Source organism: Saccopteryx bilineata, chromosome 1 (assembly GCF_036850765.1).
Source record: "Saccopteryx bilineata isolate mSacBil1 chromosome 1, mSacBil1_pri_phased_curated, whole genome shotgun sequence".
In the NCBI taxonomy this organism is placed as follows: Eukaryota; Metazoa; Chordata; class Mammalia; order Chiroptera; family Emballonuridae; genus Saccopteryx; species Saccopteryx bilineata.
Window position 1 is genome coordinate 364,705,490 of NC_089490.1, and position 24,157 is coordinate 364,729,646.

General features: G+C 45.7%; 1 protein-coding gene across 7 annotated transcripts in view; it reads right to left on the reverse strand.

Moving 5' to 3' along the window:
• The window catches only part of SERGEF (secretion regulating guanine nucleotide exchange factor), a 207,490-nt gene that overhangs the window by 64,333 nt on the left and 119,000 nt on the right, over nucleotides 1–24,157 (reverse strand). For all 7 annotated transcript variants that reach the window (XR_010728089.1, XR_010728090.1, XM_066251066.1 and 4 more), the window contains one exon: nucleotides 10,172–10,208. Coding sequence is in view for 5 of the 7 variants with exons in the window: in XM_066251066.1 (XP_066107163.1) it covers nucleotides 10,172–10,208 (37 nt within the window). In the remaining 2 variants the exon portion in view is untranslated. The remainder of the gene's footprint in view (nucleotides 1–10,171; nucleotides 10,209–24,157) is intronic.

The following is a 24,157-nucleotide window of genomic DNA, read 5'->3' on the forward strand; positions in this document are numbered from 1 at the left end:
ACTGTGAGAACGGAAGGAGATGGGTGATTTAGAAGTGCCTTGTGCACTGCGAAGCAGTGTGCACACATAAGAGGCTACCTGCCACACGAGGGCTACACTGCGGGGCTTCAGGACCAAGCGTAGCCCCTGGGCTGCCATGGGAAGAGGGAGGAACTGGCCAGGGCTGGGCTTGTAGTTGCAACTAGGACAGGGCAGGGTCCAGGGCAAGGAGTCTGGTGGGGATCTGGAGCCACAGTGCCTAGTCAGAATTAGACATCCAGATGCTGAGGACCAAAGGTTAGAAGCACCTTTCTTGCCTCAAACTGAAAAGCACAAACTTAATAAATATCTTACAAAGCCACAAGATCAAACCACTGCCATTCCTCCCAGATTCCTCTGTTGAACAGCCACTAGCTTCTGAAAGCAGATCAGATCAAGTTGTTCCTCTGCCTTAAAACCTTGCTTGGTCCCTGTTACCCTGCGGATGAAGTTCCAGCTCCTTAGCCTGGCATTCGAGGCCTCCGTGATATGGTCCTACACACCCTGTACCTTGTCTCCCACTGCGCACTGCTCTCCCAGCCCCTTCTGTCCCACCGATTTGCCATTCCCTCTCTAGGCTTTTGCTCAGGTTGATACTGCCTGGAATGCCTTTCTATTCCTGCTACTCATCTTTTAAGACCCACATCAAGCATCATCTCTTCTGAGAAGGATTCTCTAACCCTATGTTAGGGTGAAGACATGAGTTTATGGATGAACAAAACAGTCTCAGAAAGTGTCAGAGCTGGTGAAGACCTCAATGGTTGCCTTATACAATTCTAATTATATCCAAAAAGGAAAGGAGGCACAGAGAAGGACAGTGGCCTGCCCAAGGCGAAAGGCTGCTAGTCTTGTGCTCAAGTCCCTCGGCCCAGGGCTCTTTCTGCAACATGGTACAGTCACAATGAATGAATAAATCCATGAATGGCCAAATGGGGAAAGGGAATGTTGCTGAAGCCCTGCACAGAGCACACTTTAGAACACTCACAGCTGTTCTGCACTTAACAGCTTGAGGTGCACCCAGGAGGAATGGGATTCCACAGAGAAAAGCAGCAACAGGGGCAGAAGCCACAGAGGAAGTGGTATTCAGAGGCACTGCGCAAGCTGAGGCTGGAGGGTACAAAGGGGCAACACTGTGTATCTAGGGGAGTTACCGTGGTGCCACCCAGGCTCATGGGCCTGACTGCACAGTCACACACAGCTGTCCCCTGCTGCACATGGCCTCCTAGGGGCTATGCTGTGAGGGGAGACTGGGATAGGGGCTGGCCTCCAGACATGTACTACCACTCATAGCTCTGCTGTTGGTTTTTCTAGTCTTCCAAAGTCACAGTGCACTGCGGGCTCAGTTAATGCTGCTTTATATGCTACTTAAACCAAAGCCTGACCTCTGCAGGAAGGTAAATATGATGCAGACCGCAGAGTCAGCACATATTAGTTTGAATCCTGGGATCCACCTCTTTGAGTCTCCATTTTCCCATCATGAAAATGGGACAATTATCTACACACTTCCGACCTTGCATGTGATAACTAAACGCAATGACACAGGCGAAGTGCTCAGATTGGGGACAGCACGGCTTCACCCCACCACTGTCAGTTCTCTGTATAAAGGCATTATTTTTTAAAGCCTTTTGTCTTCTGTATTTGTCAACTTCTGCAGTGTCTTGTTAAGTAAGCCACAACAGCTCCATACTGACTACACAATAAAATCAGTGTCCCTCAGCATGCCATTGGGGACAGGGCCCCAGATGACCCTCAGCTGTCACGCTGGCCGACCATTTGTCCCTCAACTCCGTTTCACACTGTGAAGCCTTCCCTCCCTCTGCTCGCAATGCTCCCTCAGCACAAGGTCGGTCCTCTTCACCCCTCCTGCCCTCAGGGGCCACCTCTTTCATGAGGATTTGCAAAATTAATTAGTCCTTCCTCTTCCCTCTTTCTCCTAATTCTTATCACTCTCTGCTTTGTATTCATTCATTATTTACTAAGTGCATGTTATGAGCCAAGCTTAATTCATAGCTCTCTTTCCCATGAACTGTTGGCCCCATGAGGTAACAACGGTTCCTGCATGCCTCCACAGCCTCCAGAAGGCTACATTATCAGCTGCCAGCATGCTAACGGGAGGCAATGAGAAAAATATCGTAAGACTCATGCAGTGTTTTACAAACGTGTAGGGCACCTACTGCCTGCAGGGCAAGTGTAGACAGTTATGGTCTATTAAGATGTGTATAGTCTGTGGATGTGAGGACAGGCTTGAGTGGTGCAGCCGACTTTAGAAACATTTCTCAGATGGGAATCCTAAGGCTCGGAGAGAGAGAAGCTGCCCAGGATCACACACTCAGCAGAACGACCTGAATCAGTAAGACTGAAAATACCTGGCGAGGAAATGGCACAATTTGGAACTCTCATATTGCTGGTGGGAGTAGAAACTGGAACACTACTTCTGAAAACTACTGAGCAGTACCTACTAATGCTAACTAATGCTATACTCGTGACCCAGAAATCCTACTCTTAGTTATGCACCCAAGAGAAATTAGTGTATATGTGCACCAAAAGGCATGTATAAGAATGTTCATAGTAAATTTATTCACAATCCTAAAGTGGAAGCAAACCAAGTGTCCATCAACAGCTAAATGGATACACTGCGGTATATACTCAAACAGTGGACTACGACTGATCAATAAAAATATGTCAAAACTCATCAAACTGAACCTTTAAGATTTGTGATTTCACTGTACATATGTATTGTACTTCAATTTAAAAAGTAAAACAAACAAATCACCCTAAGTAGTGTGTCACCTACCAGACTGTCAAAAATCCAAAAGTTTCTTAACATCTTCCATTAGGGAGACATCAGAAATAGGCACTCATACATCGCAGGTAGGAGTGAAAAATAGTATAATTCCTATGGAAGCCAATTTGCAGTTATCTTGCAAAATAAATACACTTAGTCTTTGATACAATAACTTCACTTCTAGGGACTGATGCTTTAACTACACTATCCCACACATGAAATAAAATATACATGAGGTTATTCACTACATCATTACTTGTAATAGCAAAAGACTGAAAATGACCTAAATGTCCATAGACGGGGCACTGGTTAAATAAATCATGGCACGTGGGTACACTGTGTGAACTATAATAATGAACTAGGAGGGCTTTTCACTGACATGGAAAGATTTCCCAGATAAACTACTGAAAGAGAACACCAGACAAAAAAAGTGTGTACAGTATACTACCATTTATGTAAACGGGGAAATAAATATTTAGAATTCACTTATATAGACAAAAAGAATCTAGAAGGAGACAGAGGAAACTAATACTAGGCATATGGTAGAGGGTTTGGGGCCACTGGACAGATGAGGGATACAGAAGGAAGGAGGCTTTACATTCCAAATCATTCTATGCTTTTTAAGTTTTAAATCATGTACATGTATTAATTATTTTTAAAACTATATAAGTAGGCCCTGACCAGTTGACTCAGTGGTAGAGCATCAGCCCAGTGTGTGTATGTCCCAGGTTTGATTCCTGGTCAGGGCACACAGGAGAAGCGCCCATCTGCTTCTCCATCTCTCCCCCTCTCCCTTCTCTCTCTCTCTCTCTTTCTCTCTCTCTCTCTCTCTCTCTTTCTTCTCTCTCTCTCTCTTTCTCTCTCTCTCTCTCTCTCTCTCTCTCTCTCTCTCACTCTTGCAACCATGGCTCAGTTGGAGCAAGTTGGTCCCGGGCACTGAGGGTGGCTCCATGACTTTGTCTCAGGTGCTAAAATAGATCAGTTGCCAAGCAATGGAGCAACGGCCCTAGATGGGCAGAGCATCATCCTGTAGGGGGCATGCCAGGTGGATCCTGGTCAGGGTGTATGCGGGAGTCTGTCTCTCTGCCTCTCCAGTTCTCACTTCAGGAAAAAAAAATTATGTAAGTAAATTATCTTTTAAAAAGAAGTAAAGGACAATGGGGGTGGGAAGAATCCTAAAAGGGGTGGTTTTCCAAAATAATGACATCGATTTCACAATTTTATCTGGTTATGCAGAGCACTGCTTAATCTGATGCAGAAGAAATTTAGGCTGGACATATAGAAGAACTTGCCAACATGAAGGGGAACTAAACATTGAAGTGAACAAATGAAATAATGTTATCTGGTGGCCTTCAAAGCAGGCCAGATGCCATGGTGTGCAAGAAGGCAGCACTGGGTAGTAGACCCGCAGCTCTGATGTTAGAGGACCGGGTCAAGACCTGACACGCAGAGTCCTCCTGACCACCCCATGACCGGGGCAGGGCAACAGCTTGGCCTAAACTTCCACTTCCCTTGTTTCTGTGGTCGACAATAGTGCCAGCTCACCAAGCTGCTATGCAGATTAAATGAATAATAGATTTTGTCCATCACACTGTGCACAGGACCACATAGGTTTGTACGTACGTCTAAGCTCTCTACAATATTGTGAGGAAGTAAGTACTGCCTCTCAGAGGAATACTCATTGTCCAAAAGAAGAGTTCCATTAAATTCACACATGAACCTGTGTAATGGGTTTCAGGCCAAGATCAGACTTTCTGCCACACATATTACAAAGATAAAAAGGCTCAATAATTGGAACTCATCAGTGAAATGAAAAAAAAAAATCCTTGCATAGATTATTGCTCCAATTTGATAAAAGAACTGGCTTTGCTTGGAGGAAGAGGAGGAACCATATTTTCCTGCCAAATATCTCACTCTTTAACAATGTCTGTTGGGTGAGCCTCCAGGAAAAGGCACCAATAAAATCATTTCCAAGGTCTGTGTGGAGCGGGGAGAGAGGAAATGCAGTCAGCTCTTTTTTCTCTGCAGGAAGGGAAGGCTGAACAACTGCACATCAGGAGAGAAGGCAAACAAATTGCCCAATCAAGCCAAAATAAGCTGCTCCTGGGAAAAGCAAAACAGCTGGAGTCAATTCAGCCAGACACGGAGGTGAGGACCCCAAAGACAGGACTGGGCCTGGGGAGCCAGCCTCTGGCAGGCAGGGGGCTTCTGAGCAAGTGGTGGCCACCTGCCCTCATCTCACCTCTGCTGACCTCAGTCTATGCCCAAGAATAGGAGCCAGCCAGCTTTGTCAGATATGGAGAGAAATCCTGGGTGGAAAGAAAGAGAGAAAGAAAGCAAACTAGTGGACCTGCCAATAAAGCGAGCACCTGCCGGGCACCTGTGATGTGGCAGGCTCTGGGCAGGCTCTGGGCAGGCACTGGGCAGGCTCTGGGCAGGCTCTGAGCAGGCTCTGGGCAGGCTCTGGGCAGGCACTGGGCAGGCTCTGGGCAGGCTCTGGGCAGGCTCTGGGCAGGCACTGGGCAGGCTCTGGGCAGGCTCTGGGCAGGCTCTGGGCAGGCACTGGGCAGGCTCTGGGCAGGCTCTGGGCAGGCACTGGGCAGGCTCTGGGCAGGCTCTGGGCAGGCACTGGGCAGGCTCTGGGCAGGCACTGGGCAGGCTCTGAGCAGGCTCTAGGCAGGCTCTGGGCAGGCTCTGAGCAGGCTCTGGGCAGGCACTGGGCAGGCTCTGAGCAGGCTCTGAGCAGGCACTGGGCAGGCACTGGGCAGGCACTGGGCAGGCTCTGAGCAGGCTCTGAGCAGGCACTGGGCAGGCACTGGGCAGGCACTGGGCAGGCTCTGAGCAGGCTCTGGGCAGGCTCTGGGCAGGCACTGGGCAGGCTCTGAGCAGGCTCTGGGCAGGCACTGGGCAGGCACTGGGCAGGCTCTGAGTGGGCTCTGGGCAGGCCCTGAGCACCACTTGACATACGTGCATCACTTGAAAAACAACTTTTAGGGGTGGGTACTGTGATGGTGATTTTACAGATGAGGAACCAGGCTCAGTGAGGAGGGGTGACTGTACAAGGCACATAGCTAGAGTGGCCAGGCTGGCCATGGCCAGTGGCTTCAGCTCTCTCCTCCCTGCTTGTCACTTGAGTTTGCCTCTGCCCAGCTCCTGCAGTTCCTTTGTCTAAAGCAAAAACTCACCATTCTTTCTAGCCACGGGGGTGTCTGGTGGCAAACACAGAACACACCGAGATGCTTCATTGGAAAACTAAGGAAAGAACCAAAACAAATGGGGGAAAAAGCAGCCTAGAAGCAAAGGAGGTGGCAGAGTAGAAGTGTTTTGATCCTGCCCCTAAGAAGCCTGAAGTGTGGCTGCTGTGGAGCTTGCCTCAGGCGGGACAGCAGGTCCTGAGTCCCTGTCTGTGACAGTGGAGAGCCGAATCCTTACCCGGGACAGATCGGGGCCAGCAGTGTTTTCAGGGCTGTGGGGATTTCTAGATCCCCTAGGCTGGAGTCCCCAAGCTCCAGTATGAAAATCCATTCTGCCCTGGACCCTGACTTCTTGGTGGGGGGAAGACACTTCCCTCTTTAGCATCTGAGATTCTCACCCTGAGTCTCAGACCTTATTACAGCCATCATACAGTTACTTCCTTCCTTGAGGTCTTAATAAATAATACTAACATCTGCTAACATTTACTGAGCCCTTACTTTGGTGCCAGGAAGTTAGCACTTTACACAACAACCCCATGAGGTCAATAATATATTACAGAAGAGGCGATCAAGACACAAGGAGGTGGCCATGGCCGTTTGGTTCAGTGGTAGAGCATCAGCCTGGCGTGTGAAAGTCCCGGGTTCGATTCCCGGTCAGGATACACAAAAGCACCCATCTGCTTCTCCACCCTTCCCCCTCTCCTCTCTCTCTCTCTCTCTCTCTCTCTCTCTCTCTTCCCCTCCCGCAGCCAAGGCTCCACTGAAGCAAAGTTGGCCCAGGCGCTGAGGATGGCTCTATGGTCTCCGCCTCAGGCTCTTAGAATGGCTCCAGCTGCAACAGAGCAACGCCCCAGATGGGCAGTGCATCGCCTCCTGCATGCTGGATGGATCCTGATCGGGCACATGCAGGAGTCTGTCTGACTGCCTCCCTGCTTCTAACTTCAGAAAAATACTAAATAAATAAATAAGAAAATAAATAAAAAGAAAAAAAAGACACAGGGAGGTTAGGCCACTTAGACAAGCTTACACAGCTCACAATGGAGGAGCCAGAATTTGAACACAGTGCCTGTGCTCTTTTTCAGTACTACCCATAATGCCTCAGGCCTGAGGATCTGATAGAGCTAAAAAGCAATCTTGGAAGTCAGGCACACAGCTCAACCATTTATTGCTACTCATCCCTGGCCAACCTGGTTCATCCATCTAATCTCTGAGTCTCAGTTGTCTCCTCCATAATACACCTTGTGGAGTTGTAGTCATTCTAAGACTGAGTAGGTTCTTAATTACGTCCTTTATCCATCTCTACTTCACCTCCCCTTCCAAGTCTGATTGTCTGTTGCACATTCATTAGACATGAAAACTGCTTCTACCCTTGAGCAAGGTTCGGCTTCTTCATATCCTGTTCTAGTTTATTCTGTAACTATTTTGTGCCTATACTGTGTGCAACCCACCACCAGGCACTGTGGGGCTGGATCTCCGGGAATGAGAAGGGAGGCGGGGAACTCCATCTAAAGTGGGCAGTGGCCGAAGGGCAGAGGGGAGGAGCTGGCTGTGGGAACCAGGCTCTAAGCTGGTAGGAATTCTCCTCCTCCAGCTCATCTCCCCCTGGCTGGCCTCCTGCCGGGACCAACAGGCTCTTCTTGTCACTTTCCAGTGCACAGCCTGCGCCCTGCTGGGCACCCACCCATGGACCCATCCCTCCCCTGGTGGGGAGCCTTTGCTCCCAGGTCGCACGCAGGCATGTAGACATGCCCAGAGCCCTGTGACTGGGCCCACCTTCCCTGACCCTGGAACCATCCATTCAGCCAGACCTGAGGCACTGGGGACAAAACAGAAATTAACAGGTGCGCCTCGCCAGCATACCCTGCTCTCCAGTCTCTGATGTTCTCCTCACTTGGGTAACGCGGAGAACAATATCATTTCTCTCTGCCCACTAAGAATTACTTCACGAGAACAGTCACACTAACACGGGAGTCTCCCCTCTCTCCACCCTGACCAAGAGAAATGACAAACAGAATTATAAATATATATGTATATAAGCATGAATTCTTATGCACCCCTTATTTACTAGGTTATTTCACATACATTATCTCACCTCACTGTCACAACAATCCTGCGAGGAGCAATTACCGTTACACAGAAAAGCGGGAAGCACTGGAAGCCCACACAGACGGAGCGGTGTAGACAGGCTGTCTGCCTGCAGCCTATGCTCTTTCTACAGCCCCAGGCTGTTGTCAGCTCAGCCTGCCGCCCTGCTAGCTCTGGCCCCTCCTGTGTCTGGATTTTGTCCTTTCACATATTTAGAGCCCCTGCAATCTTCTTGTTTTGTGGTCCCAACGGAGGCCAACCTCCCCCACCCCAGTGACAGCAGCAGCAGCGGCAGCAACATCTTAGGCACCACCTCCGATTCTGTGATTAGCTTGCCTTAATTACACCCAGGCGGGAGCAGTTCCGGGAGGGCTGCAAAGCATGCAGATTATGCTGTTCCATTTTCTGGCTCTTCTCTGACTCCAGCCCCTTCCCTCCCCGCCCCCTCTGCTGGCTGGCAGCCTGCCTCCTCTGCTGTCCTTGGTTCTGCCTCCTTGCACATCACGTTCAGGCCTGCAAAGGAGCGCTTCAAACTGCTGCCACCTGGGCAGCTGCGCCAGTCCAGCTCAATTCAGAAAAGAGTGCTCAAGTCTCTGCTGAGTGCCAGCCACTGCTCTGGGTGCCACAAATAGGCAGGAAGCAAAAGGAAAACACACGGGCCTTGCCCTTCAGAAGCTCAGAGTCAGAGGCTGGGGGAGAGAAGCAGGCAGGAACAGAAATCGCCGGTGCAGGGTGGGCGGTGAGGGGCTTGTCACAGAGTCCTAAAACATCAGAGCAGGAAGGAACCTTGGTTTCCTGTTTTAACTCCTCCATCTTATAAAAGAGGAACAAGAGCCCACAGGAGGGCAATTATATAAATAAATGATGTAATGACAACCAGCACTTCTAAAACACTTACTAGGAGCTAAGTACTGTTCCACGTGCTTTCCACAGGCCTACCCTCTGAGGTAAGCACTATTGACTTCCACCTTTTAAAGGTGAAAAAAATGATGCATTGAGGGGTTAAGCACCTTGTCCACCTTCACACAGCTAATACGTGGCAACCTGTATTGAACTCAGGCAGTCGGCCCGCACACTGTTGTCTGTGTACTGTGAGATGGAGGGCTTCTACTCATGGAAGTAATAAGAAGTCTTCATGAAGGAATTACTCATAGGCCTGATTATCAAAACAATGATCCCTAGTTATCCCAGAATCAACTAAGAGGAAACTTTAATTAATCAGAGGCTTCAACTGAGAGTTCCCAAGCACCACAAAATATAAGGCAATGAGTGAACAGAGCCCAATATTTCCAAAAAAAGAGCCAAACAAGAGGAACAAACTTGGAGGCAGAGATTTATTCAAGGAAGAAGCAGCAGCTCAGTCCTCTTCCCCTTTCATGTCTGGTTTTCTACACACTGCCCCCAACTGGTAAGATCTTCAATAACCTCAAGTGCCACTTCCCGATGTAGGGGGACTAGCTCAGGCACCTTAAAAAGATGCTCAATGAGGCCCTGGCCGGTTGGCTCAGTGGTAGAGCATCGGCCTAGCGTGTAGTAGTCCCGGGTTCGATTCCCGGCCAGGGCACACAGGAGAAGCACCCATCTGCTTCTCCACCCCTCCCCCTCTCCTTCCTCTCTGTCTCTCTCTTCCCCTCCCGCAGCCAAGGCTCCACTGGAGCAAAGTTGGCCCGGGCACTGAGGATGGCTCCATGGCCTCTGCCTCAGGCGCTAGAATGGCTCTGGTTGCAACAGAGCGATGCCCCAGATGAGCAGAGCATCGCCCCCTGGTGGGCATGCTGGGTGGATCCCGGTTGGGCGCATGTGGGAGTCTGACTGCCTCCCTGTTTCCAACTTCAGAAAAATACAAAAAAATAAAAATAAATAAATAAATAAATAATTTAAAAGAAGATGCTCAATGAGGTAGACTGAAATTTTTAGAAAAGGAGGTTCTAGTCAAGCCTTGGTCAACCAAAGACTTCCATTTCCCAGAATCTCTACACACACACACACACACACACACAGCACTCTGGCCTTTGGTTAACCAAGTCTCTTCTCCAATTTCGCCACATGAGTTTCAGAATAAACAGTTACCAGTATACTAGATACTTACCAATCACTGCAAGATTATGTTCTGAGCCACACGAGACCTGTAAAAAGAAAAGTTATATTAGAGAAAGAAAATATATAGATATTTCAGCCCATATATTTTATGATCACAGTTATTTTTAAATAATACTAACATCTATTTTGGCAAATTTTAGGAAGTAGAAAAGGGCACCATCTACAAAAATTGACTATAATTTCAACATACTCATAACTACAAAAAAGTGATTTTAAAAAAATCTAATGAAATACACCAAGATGTTAATGTATTTATTTTAAGGCAGTGAGACCATGAGTGAGTTATAAAAATCCTTTCTTTTTTTTATTTTTCAAACGTTCTATAATGAGCATGTGTTGCTATAAAAATGGAAATATAAGACAATACAAATGACAATTTTTGGAAATTTAACTAAAGAGACCACCACTTTCATGTGGACTGATAAAATGAGCAGAGAATTTGGTGGAACAGACTTGTCTAAGGACAGATGCTTGACTTTCTCATCTGTTCACTCTCCCTTTCACCATCCAGTCACACAAACATTTGTAGTTCTCTGAACACAACGTAATCGCTCATACCTCTGGGCCTTTGCACATGCTATTCCTCTACTTGGAATGACCTCTTCTCAACAGTCCACCTAGAAAACTTCTACTCATCCTTCAAAATCTCAAAGTGTCCACTGACATTCCTTTGCAGTTGCTTCTAATCTAGGCAGACTCAATGAAAGCACTCCTTTCATTGTACAACTTACATTGCAGTAATTATCTTGTGGCCTTTTACATTTTCCCCTGTCTCCTCACTAGACTGCATGTGTCTTGAGAATAGGACTAAGTCTCATTCACCTCAGAATTACAGAGTTGGATTGTACAAGGTCAGGGACTCAACTAACATCTTCTAAGCAAGAGAATGAATGAAAGAGCAAAATATAAAAGAATACATAATACAAAAAAGACAATCATGTGGGCGTCTGAATCCAGTGTCCACCCAGCAAGAGGCCCTTCCTGCCTTTCTGGGCCTGCACATTCCAACTGCTACCTGGAGGAAGTGATTGGGAGTATAGAAGCAGAAACATTTCTTCAGGTACTAATTAAAAAGAATGCAAGACTCTGGAGAAGCCCCTGTGACCTTTTTCAGAATGCTCACTCTAGCTCCCAGCAAGAGGAGGTCTTCAGGTTCTCACGAAATATCAATGTGGGAAGGACCCAGGAGATCTAGTCCGATCTTTCTACATTATAAAGAGAAAACTGAGGCTTGGGAAGAGGAAAGAACTTGCCTTGGGTGCCTGAACAAATGGGTGTCGAAACTAAGACTAGGACCACTCTGATTCTCACACAAGCTCCTTTCCTGATGCTACAACTTCTAACTCTTTCCCAGTGAAAACCACTTGGAAGTGAACTTCAAAGGAAATCAGCATAGGCCCCTGTCAGTAACAGGTTCAAAAGGCATTTGAGCACTGAAGGCCAAATGACACATTGATAGGTGAGAAGGGGTAGTGAAGCTTCTCAGGCTTTTTTTCCTTATCAAAGTTGTGCTTCCCAGGTCCCAGCTTCTACAGGGAGGACAGCTATCCACACTTAGGTGCACTCCATGACAGTGTCTGGCAAAGAAGCACCTGTATACTTTATACCAGTACAGATTCCAGATTGCCTAGTCTCCGAGATCCTTTGAGGCGGGCTCTGTATCTGGGAGGGTCACAGCATGAGTCACCCAAGGTCATAATCATAGCACAAGTTCATTATGTGCTTCCTGGTTACACTGAGGCTGGTTCTCTAGGTTATGTCATAGGAAGATATTTAGATTGAAAACCGGGAAAAAAAACTTAAATAACCAATATTTGGGGAATGCTTATAAATTCTAATAGAACCATCAGATGGACTAGTTTACAGACTTGGAAAATGATGCTTACCATAAAGGAAAATACTCATGATATTCTGTGAACTGAAAAATTGCCTAAAAACTATAATATGTAATATAATTTCAACTTTATAATAAAACATGAATAAAAGAACAAAAAAAATGTTTGACAGTAATTGCCTCTGGACTAGGGATGAGATAAGCAATACAAGTATGGTTTTTCCTTTTGCTTTTTCAATGTTTTTCAATTTTATACACTATTCTTCAAATCACAAAATAATCTATTAAGTATAAGAAAAATAAATTCAATGAAGTTTCTACCACAGGAAAAAAAAATAACCCCCAAATCTGGTCATGTTTTGAAGTAGTGGGGGAGGGTTGAAGGAAATATAACTAAATTATAAGCGCCGCTTCTATTCTCTGTTTTTCAGATATTCTTCACTGGTGGTGTTAGCAGTCGTGGTGATGATGGCAGCAGTAAAGGCAGAAATTGAAGCCACTGTGGCTGAGGACTCATATGTACCAGGCGTCATGCCAAAGCACCTTATAAACATTATTACATCTTAATCATCACAACAATCTTTTTCAGGTAGATTTGACTTTGCTCATTTTAGAGATAAAACTCTGAGCTCATACATATTAAATAACTTTCACAGCCAATGAAGTGGACGTTATCAGAACTAAAACCCAGGTCTGCATGATCTCCAAGGTCCTGTTCTGTAGTGCGAGACCATGTTACCTTTGTTTTTAAAAAACAGTTACTTCATCTCACAAAATGCAGACAGAGAAAGGGCCTGCCTCTGGCTGCCAGGGTTCAACCTGAGGCTGTGGACTGTAGAGCTGACCAATCTTGAGGACCAGCAGCTTCCAGAACAAGCCACTGACTAATGCCAGTATCAGGCAGCAAGTGCTGCTCTGAACTAATGAGCAAGACAGTGATGCATGGATTTTGTCAAGACAATGGAGAGCTTGAAGCTCAGAGCTCCCTACTGCTTCTTGCTGTCTGTGCATTGGCACAGAGGTTAGGAGACAACACTACAGGCCACAAAACCCCAGTGCTACACTCCTTCAGCAGGACTGTATCAATGACCATTTGCTTCATATTGCTCCTGCCAGCATCCACCCACTGCGCAGCTACGGGCGGCTTTCTAGAAGACTGCTAATACAGCAGTGTGTCTGGCAGAAAGAGATTCAGAGCCATGAAGCCTGGTGAGTCCTCAGGCCTCTGCTTCCTGCTCTAACACCTTTTGCCAGGTATTTAACCTCTCAGGTCTCAGTGTTCTCAAGTGTAAAAAAGTACATAATAGTATCTGTCCCATCTGCCTCACAGAACTCCTGGAGGACAAGTGAGACAAGTTATCCCCTCACAGCCATGCATCTCACTCTTCTCACACAAAACTCTGACCACCCCATGGCCCTCTGCAGAACCCTTCACAGGCTCCTAGCGTTGGGGGGGGCGGGTAGAGTTTAAACTATACAGTGTGGCTCACAAAGCCCTATTTACCCCTCTGATCTCATTTCCACCCTCTGCTACCCATGAACCCTCGACCCCAAATAATACATTCCCTTGGTTCCATTCACACTACATTATTACATCTTCCCTAAGAACACTAAGTGACCTCAGGCTTCTGTGCATGCCATTGCCCTTGACTGGAATCTCCTTCCTCCCACTGTCTACCTAGCTGAATCTTTCAAGATCGCTCAAATAGCACCTCCTTGTACAGCCTGGCCTGGCTGCTTGAGGCACAGCCAGCTGCCGCACCCTGGCTACTCCTGCAGCATCATGCACATGGCCCTTACCACTCATGAACTGTGCATGAGTTAGCCACCCATCTCTCAGCCACCCAGCAAGGTGTCTGCCCAGCAGCGTCTCTGCCACAAGTGCAGGGCATGACGGGGGTGGAGCGTAGATATAAAGTGGCCCAGAGAAGTTAGCTGATTCCAAACAACTCTTAGTAGTGATGTGTCTACTCAGCCTAACTGGAGGCAGGCACCGAGATGCACAGTGAGGGCAGGAAGGGAACGGTACTAGGAGACTAAGACAGAGATGACAGGGGCATCAAAAGCACACTAGATTGTTCCAGGAACTGGAGCCCAGCACAGCACAGTAAACCAGCCACTGAAGTCAGTCCTGGAAGACAGAGTCCCACTGTAGAAAAAGTGGGTTCCGGCTGGCTGGATGGGGCCTCCAGGAGAAGGGGGGCACACTTCCTCCAGGGTGAGGGGTGGGACTAGGCGGCTGTGGGGAGCTGGCCTGACTCAGTGCTGCTCAAATGCTGGAGGGATCTTCTCTTTCCTGACATTGCAGCAGGAGGAGGCAGAGCCACAGGAAACAACTTGCAACCACCCAGCAACCACAGGAACAGGCCCTCCCAGCAACACTCCTGCCAGGCGAGGCTCCACCAGTTCTTACGAGGGGAGTTGCTCAGGGATCTCCTGCAAGCTGGACCCCATTACCTATATGTAGCTGGATAGGGATGAGCGGGGGCCAGGTCCGACTGGTAGTAGACACCCCGTGAATATATGCTGAATGTTTAATGAGTTAAACGAATGAATAACTAAATGAGCAAAAATTAGGTTAACATGAAAATATTTGCCAAATGTTCACGATGAGCACTTCAGTTCTCAGCGGTACATGTGTATCATTTCTAAAGGCAACTGACTGGCCCTTTTGAGTGCTTTGTGGTCAGGCACCTGGCTAACTGCTTTGCCTGATTAATCTCAATTAAACATATACCAAACCTAAGAGAGGGATTCTTTTGTTATTACAACTTTACAAACTAGGCATTGGGGTTCAGAGAGGTAAGGTAGATTGCCCAGAGTCTTACAGCTAATGAAGGTGCTCGACTCTGTGATCATCCCGATTCAATCTTTCTGTCCTCCCAACTGTTTTAACTTCTTGTTTGCAGATAGGATGGAAATAAACTGCTCACTCAGTTCTTTCCATCCACGAACCCAGTGTCAAGTACCGGGGATGTGCATGAAGAGAGCCCTGGATTATAAAACACAGGGCATCATCTGGGGCTAGAGGAGCACTCTGAACAGATGCAACAGCTGCTCCAGGGCTTTTTCTTGAGGGAAAAGGCTATAAAACGGCAACAAAGCTTTGTCCCCTGCCCTCCCTGTGGAAGCTATCACATCGCGGGGACCTCCACCAGATTTTTCAACTTGGAGCCCAGGGGAATTAAGGAAGGGGAAAACAGAGAGAGAAGGGGTACAAACAGGACTCAAGGGAAGAAGCACTGAGATGCCGAGAAGAGGAAGCGGGGCCCAGGGACCACCCTCATCTTCTGTTGAACAGCTAGTGACAACCCAGGGACCACCTAGGGATGTGCCCTGGGGCCTGCGGGGTCTGCTGATTGGTTCCTGCCGGTGCCAATGGGCCTAGCACCCGCCGATGCTATGGCAACCAGGAGCAAGTGCGGAGGCATGTGACACCCCCTCTCCCTCCCGGTGCGGGCAGGGTAGGGGAGGCAGCCATTCCGGAGGACACGGCGGAGGGATTCCAAGCCTTTGCTCCAGCCTCACTGAGAGCGCTAGGCAGGCACAGCCCCCAGAAGGGAGCAGCTGAGAGCAGCTCCAGAATGGCAGCCTCCCTTAAGGTTAACAGGGATGGGAACGGGTGCCTCCGTGCAGCCTTTGCTAGAACTCCGCCAAAACCCAGTGTGTAGAGCTCTAAGAGACAAGCGGAATTTCCAAACCCGTTAGAAAAGCAGGGCTGGGAGGCTGGGCATGTTTCGCAGACAAAATGCAATTCTGTCAGCCAATGGAGTTTTACCCCTGGCTCAGATATAGCCCCAGGTGGAGCCCATGGCAACAGTGGAGAGGCAGCATAGCTGCTTGCTCCTAGAAGCACCTCACCCTAGAATGATACCTTAACGCCCCAAGTGAGGGCTTGAATTTGTTACTGAACCTAGAAGCCTAAGTGTGCCTGGCCCATAGTCCTTGCTCTGCTCGTCTAACTGCCCACCACATACATAAATATGAGCCTCCAGGCCCAGTGGCCCCATCTGTCTTCCACCTCAAAGTCCTGGGTGAAGAACCCATTCTCCTGTAAAGCTGATTCCTTTTTTCAAAGCACATTATATGCCTTAGAAAATGAGGATTCAACTCAAATAGAGAGGTTGGGGGTGGGGATAAAGAGAGCGAAAATTTAGTAGGTGCCTGTGCCAGCCATGTGACATCATAGAATTTCACTTTCCCCACACAGCCTCACACCCCCAGCCACAGAGAAGTAGGTGCCCATCTCCCTACTCAACAGGTCAGCAAACATCTGTCCCAAAGTGGGTTAATGCCTAGATTGGCCACAGCCTGTGAAGTGATTAATGTGAAAATTCTGCCAGAAAAAGGTTGTAGGGAGTGAGTCCCCTAGTCTAGCTGGCAGCTAGCGCAGTAGCTAGAAGAAATGGACACAAGAAAGGTTAATATAAGAAGGAGCTACAGGCAAAAGAGTCAGAAGCAGCAGGAACACTCAAAGTAGAGAGGAATAGCGAAGCTACTAGAGAGCGAGAGTTCTGGGGGTTCAGAAGGTCTAGATGTCTCAGCTGTCCTGTATAAACGACCATACAGTCGCTCCTCTACGAGGCATTTACTTCACCTGTTTCCTTACTTATGCCCATCCTACAATACTCAAGTAACTCGATAGTATAGGATCTCTGATCCTTGAAGACTAAAATCGCCTGACACTACAATGCATTTGGATTTCAGTAAAAGCAAACCATTAAGTTACTTATACCCTTGAGACTAGGATGGAACTCTGTGAGCTGAACAACCAAACTCAAAGACAAGCAGTTAATAGATTCAGACCAGTCAAACATACTATACAGTATGCTTCTCAAAAAAATGTAATGGCTGCACTAATAGACAAGAAAGGCTGAAATTTAAAAAAAAGACTGCCAATATGAAGTGCTGGTAAAAATGTGGAATAGATGGAATGCTACATAGCTGGCAGGAATATTAATTCAACAACTGCTTTGAAAAACTATCAGTATCTACTAACACTATATATATGCGCATGTCAGGAGACTCAAGAACCCAAAATAAATTATTACTTCCATCAAAAGACATGTACAAGAATGTGCATAGCAACTTTATTTATAATAAATAAAAACAAAATCACTTGCCTGACCAGGCAGTGGTGCAGTGGATAGAGCATCAGACTGGGATGCAGAGGACCCAGGTTTGAGACCCCAAGGTCACTGGCGTGAGACCAAAAGTCACTGGCTTCAACTCCAAGGTTGCTGGCTCAAGCCCAAGGTTACTGGCTTGAGCGAAGGGTCACTCACTCTGCTGTAACCCCCTGGTCAAGGCACTTATCAGAAAGCAATCAATGAACAACTAAGGAGACTAAGGAGCTGCAACAAAGAACTAATGCTTCTCATCTCTCTCCCTTCCTGTCTGTCTGTCCCTATCTGTCCCTCTCTCTGTCTCTCTCTCTCTGTCTCTGCTACAAAAAACAAACAAAAAACCCAAATATTCATCATCAGTAGAACAGACAAAGGGTGGTAGGAAAAAACCAACTACTATTCAGAACATGGCTAAAACGTCAAAAATAATAGTAAACAGAAGAAACCAGGCACAGAGAGTAAATATTGTACGCCTCTACTTACATGAAGCTCAAAAATAGGTAATACATTTTAAATAAAAGACATAACTGATGTGAAGGGCCAAAAGGAATCAATTCTGATAACTTTTAAACATAGTGCGTGGACTAAAAACTTCTGTTTAAAAACGAAAAGAGCTGCAAAAGTATTTAGTATGTTTTACAGGAATGAGCAAATGAGAAAATATATTAATATTGCTGGCAGCAGAGTTTTCACTGTGGATGAAGGAAACACAAATATGAGGGATGGCAGAAAGGAGCCCTATGGACACCGGATCAGAATTAGAGGGATCAGTATAAACGCAATTTTACACACACACACACTCTGACTTAAACCAACACAAAACTGCCTAGGAAAAATAATACCCCAGAAGCAATGAGTTCACTTGGTGCATGGATCTTGGCTTTTCAAATGCTATTCAACTAAGAGGAATCAGAGCTCCTTGGAGAAATGGCTGGGTCTAGGGTTGGGATGGAGAGAGAAAAAGTTGAGCCTGAAATATCTATTTGTGCCTAGAAATAAGGAAGCGATCAGGACATGTCAAGAGAATACAGGAACCAGCTTAAAGGGTCTCCCACTTGCTAATCAGAAAGAATTTGAGCATCAAAATAAATACTGACAGTAGTAGATTATAACTCAATAAATAAAACAAAAATTCATGAGCACACACTGAATAATGCATAGATTGGCCACAGCCTGTGAAGTGATAGGGAAACAGGAAAAGCTCTTCCTTATAGTATGATGGCAAGAATAAAAAATGTAAAAGAAAAAATTAGATAAGAAAATAATTTTGTAATAGTAATCATTTATTCAGGGAAGAATCATTAACGGATAGAACTACTGGACAAAAGTCTGAAGAGAAAAGAGATATTTTTATAATCTCTAAGTATCTCTTTAGAAATTACTCCTTATTTACAAAGGAGAAATGGTGACTTTAATAGCAGCAATTTTCAACTGTTGTACCACAATAATTTTTAAACATGCAATATCTGACTATTTAGTCAAGGGCATTGACCTCTTTTCTCTCAGATTGTGAAATTTAAAAAAAAATGACAACAGCCAACACAACTATAGCTGTTCGGTGTGAATGAGTCAAAACTAGACCTATTTTATTTTTGTCAGATTGGCAAAAAATGTACTTTTTGACGTGCCTCAGAATTTTAGTAATAAGTTCATGCGTGCCATGAGATTAAAAAAAAAGGTTGGGAATTGTTGCTATAAAGAAAGGAAAGGAGGCAACATCATCGTACCCAAGTGATCGAAATTAGCATCACTAATAATGGGATAAAGTGACATCAAATGCCTCTTCATGCTATACATTAAAGACACATCACTTATTTAGTACTCCTGCCAAAAGTCTAAGTGAAATCTAATCACGACAAAAAATCAGATAAAACCAAATTGAGGGCCATTATACAAAACAACTACAAAACAATTGTCCTGTACTCTTAAAAATGTCAATGTCATAAAAGATTTAAAAAGCTATTCCAGATGAAAGGAAGCAAAAAGACATGACAACTAAATGCAATATATGATCCTGGACTGGCACCTGCATCAAAGTTAAAACCGTCCATAAAAGGCATCATGGCAACAACCGAGACATATGCAGATGCTCTGTGGATTCAATAGCAGTAGTCTATCAACGGTAAGTTTTCAGGAAAAAGAGAGAGGACACAAATGTGCCAAAATGTTAATGTATGTTGTGCCTGGGTGAAGGATTTGGGCAGTTTTTTATATTATTCTTGTAACTCTTCCATACATTCGAAGTTATTTCAAAGTAAGCTTAAACATTTAAACAAGCACAGTAACTAACCCGAGGCGAGATTGTAGAACAGCGGCTATCTCTGCACTGTTGGTGGGAATACTGGAGAACAGGCATGAGGGAGGCTTGCTGGGTGCCTGATTGGGGCGATCACACAGCTGTACACAAATGTAAAATTCACTGAGTCTAGTCCAAAGTCTGACATTTGCTAAGTCATCTGACCTTGAGCATGAGGCTTGTACTTTCTTTTCTGAGCCTTCATTGTTAAAGGGGGTAACACTTGCCTCACGGCATTGTGAAGAGTCAATGAGATTCGGTATACCAAGAAGCCCACCCCAGCTCCTAATACTTAGAAGGAGTTCAGTGTTACTTCTGTCTCCCTTGATATCCCAACTTTTTTTTAATATATATATTAAAAGGCCTCTGAAAAATATGCCTTCCTATGCGATCAATACCAAGGTAATTTTCATGGTTGTGATTTTAAATATTATACCTCTCTTCATATAGGCTCTCCTGTAACAAGGCTATTTCTGATTTCAGCAGCCTTCTCAGCTGCCCAGCTCTGTGCAAGGCCCTGGGGTAAGTGTGCATATGTCTGTGTATATGCTCAGCTCACATGCAATGCAATGAGTGCAGCTAAGCAGGCAGGGATGGATGGGTGGCTCAGCCTTGAGGTCAGAAGGCTGAACATAATCTCAGAATATTAAAACTTATGGGCTACACGGGATAATCTGTACTCAAACCAACGTTTCTTCAGCAAGAAATACTCAGGCTCACAGAGAACTGAATGTCCCCCGCAGCCTGCGCCACTCTGAGAGTGTCAGAGAAACGGTGAGTCTTCGTTCTTCTGTAGCTCTCGCTTGGCCTCTGCTCCCTTGGTGTCCCTCTCCCTCCCAGCCTCTCCCTGATCTGCCAGAATATCCTTCCTAAAGCACATGTGGATTATTTTGTTTCCTGTTGGCCAAGACCAAATTCTTTTGCTTCGTATTGAAGGTCCGCCATGGTCTGGACCTAGTGAGGTTCTCTAGCCTCTTTCCCCAGGAGAATTAATTATCCATCGATACCTGCATGCCAGCCTCACAGACCTCGTGCATGGCAACCTACCATGCCACGCTCACCACACCTGCATGCCAGCCTCACAGATCCCATGCATGGCATCCCACCGTGCCACGCTCACCACACCTGCATGCCAGCCTCACAGACCCCGTGCATGGCATCCCACCGTGCCACGCTCACGACTCCTGCATGCCAGCCTCACAGACCCCGTGCATGGCATCCCACCGTGCCACGCTCACCACACCTGCATGCCAGCCTCACAGACCCCGTGCATGGCATCCCACCATGCCATGCTCACGACACCTGCATGCCAGCCTCACAGACCCCGTGCACGGCATCCCACCGTGCCACGCTCACGACACCTGCATGCCAGCCTCACACGCCCCGTGCACGGCATCCCACCATGCCATACTCATCACGCCTAGCTCATGCTGTCCCCTCAGTTCAGGGTAACCTTCACCACTCATCTTGGGAAGGAAGGAGAGAGGAGAAGGAAAAGAATTGCTAACATTTATTAACTACTAAATCCCATTCTAGCACTTTATGTGAATTAACTCATTATATCTTCATTTGATAGATTAACTGAGGAATAGAGTGGTTAAATACCTTGACTAAAAGCACATAGTTAATAAGTGGTCAGGCCACTTCAGAAGTAATTGCTCCCTCCTGTGGGGCCTGCTATAGAAATAGCATTTATTCCACTTATAAAGTGGTTCACACGTCTGTCTCTTCCTAGATTATATCAATAACTCTCATAAGCATAAAGACTGCATCTCATTAATCTCCTTCCTCAGTGCATTGTACAGAGCCCTGCACATAGTAGGTCCTGACCAGATGTTTGTTGAGTTGAAGTCACTCATCTGTGTCCCTCACACAGCTCTTGGCTCAAAGTCTACCAAGAAATACTACATGAATGACACTGGATTTATCTGTAAGTCTCCTTAGCTCCTTTCCAGGGTCTCATAAATGCTTTGAGCTCTGTAAGTAATGGTTGAAGATGATCCTTCAGATGTTCGGATTTGAGTCAGTGGATAAAGAGAATAAAGACATGACAGGTAGATCCCGCAAGGTCTGAGAAAAAGCCGCTAGGTGATGCTCCAGGATGGGAAGTTAGAAATTGGACCTCCAGAGTGTGGAAGGAGACGGCACAGCCCCCTTCTATCTCAATTCTACCACCAACATCAGTAACAATCAAAACTATCCAACAGAATGATTCTGAGCCATTTGCTTACAAAGCTCAAGAATTTTTGCCTTTGCTGCAGCGAAAAGTGTGGCTGGGCCATCGCCAGGCATGAGGTAGGAGCACCTGAGCTCAGCCTCTGACCAAGAGGCCCTCTGATATGCTGAAGCCCCTCACACTAAGGATCACTTTTGCTTTTCGTGATTAGAACAAAACAAAACAAAACTGAGCCTGACCAGGTGGTGGCGCAGTGGATAGCGCATTGAACTGGGACACGGAGGGCCTAGATTCGAAGCCCCGAGTTCGCTGGCTTGAGCACAGGTTCATCCAGCTTGAGCATGGGGTTGCTGACTTGAGCGTGGGATCATAGACATGACCCCATGGTTGCTGGCTTAGGCCCAAGGTCCCTGGCTTGAGCAAGGGGTCACTTGCTCTGCTGTAGCCCCCCACCCCATCAAGGCACATATGAGAAAGCAATCAATGAACAACTAAGGTGCCATAACAAAGAATTGATGCTTCTCATCTCTCCTCCTTCCTATCTGTCCCTACCTGTCCCTCTCTCTGACTCTCTGTCTCTGTCAAAAAAACAGGAAAGAGTGCCAGATCCCAAAGCTTTATTCTTTCAGGGATTAAAAAGTCAAGAATGCAGAGAAGATATGACAAATAGATCAAAGCTTATCATAACATGTGCAGTGTAGCAATAAGCACAGCACTGAGATGCCTGTATCTGCTACAGCTTGACTCCTGAGCCATGCTCCTGCCTGGACACAGCCACATCAGTCAGCAGTCTCATGAGTGCTCTGTCCTGTCCCCAGAGGCAGCTTCCTAGAATCCCAATGCTTCCGTTCAGGTCCTAGCTGAGTGACTCAGAAACTTTTTTGGTTCAAAATAAGGTTATAGATTATCATGTTCTGTTCTGGGCTACACACATGAAATAAATTTTAAATAAAGCTTATTCTCTTTTTCAGATTATAAAAGTTTATATAGTTATTGCAAAACAGTAGAATAAGGAAAATAAAAAACATCTATAATCCCACCACCCACATTGTATAATATATTTTCTTCCAATTTTTTCCCTATCAGTATTTTTCTGTATGTAAATAAATTCTACATAATTTCAGAAACATAGTTCACGCTATACATGGGTCACGCTATATATTCCATTTTATATCATGACAGGTAACATAATGTTATGTTTCCTATGTCATAACCTGTATTAAAAATGTAATTTTTAGCATATGCTTTATATTATCTTAGGAATATGCCCTAATTTCAGTATTTCCTTACTGCTGAATATCTAGGTTGCTTTCACTATTTTGCCATTAAAAATTCCATTGTAGTGAACACTTTTTAAAAAATATTTTCCTACATCTCTAATTATATCGTTTCCAAAGTAGAATTATTAAATGAAAGACTATGAACCTCTTTAAGGCACTTGTACAATTCAGGCAGTACACTTTATTCAGGTCACCGATGAAACAGATCACATCCAGAAGAAAAAGAACAAAACTGAAATAATAATATCGGTTAACATATATAGGGTTGTAAGGCCAATAGTCGCGGCCATTCACATGCAGGTTCCCATTAGATTCGGGCATATGGTAAAGAAATAGTGGAGCCAAAAAATGGTGGGCCATTCCTTTATTCAAGACTTGAACCAGCGGGCAAGCCAAACACAGGGAAAACACTTCCCTCTTCATTCAGTCAGAGATCACAAAGCCACTGATACATTTATGCAGTTCCACAGGGAGAATCTTTTCCAGTTCCTCCTAGAATCAAAGGCCTCACCAGTCCCAAAGCCCCTCACCTCTGGTTCCCCATCTGCCAACATGGCTTCTTACTCTGCAAAACTGGCTTCTATCTCTTTCCCTGCCATCTTGGCTTCTTTCTCCTCAGCACTCTGTCTTCTCTCTGCTCTCACTTTGCAAAAATGGCTTCTTACTCTCCTTCTCCTTCTCCTTCTTCTTCCTTTTAAAACGTTTCTGGTTTCAAAACCTCTCCTCCAGCAAACATTAGCAAAACAATGGCCCTTCCCAAGCAGGAAGGTAATTTGCAATTTCACAGATCACAAATGGGGCTCTGCCCTGCACCATTTTTAACAATAAAAGTGAGCAAACTCAAAAAATACAAATTTTACAAATTCATTTGCCCAGCAAGGGTGTATGTAATGAGACGAGGAAGTGTTTAAAGAGTTCTGCATGCATTGGTTCATCTAATCTGTGAATTAATCCTATAAAGTATACATACACAAATAAGGAAACCAAGATTCAAAGAAGTTAACTTGTCCTGTATCACAATCTGCAGGTGGCATAGACGAATTAAAATCCAGTTATGTATGATCCCATGAAAAATAGAGGGAAAACAAGAGTATTTTCAATCTAAAGAGAAAACTTGGACGTTCACAAGTGGCACAGGAAGAAGAGAAATCAAGTTGCAGAATGAAATGGCATAAGGTTTGATGAACAGAAGTGCTTAACATGTCAAAGTTCAGTGTAATAACAGAAAGGCCATTCTAAAATTGGAAGGATTGAACAAAAAAG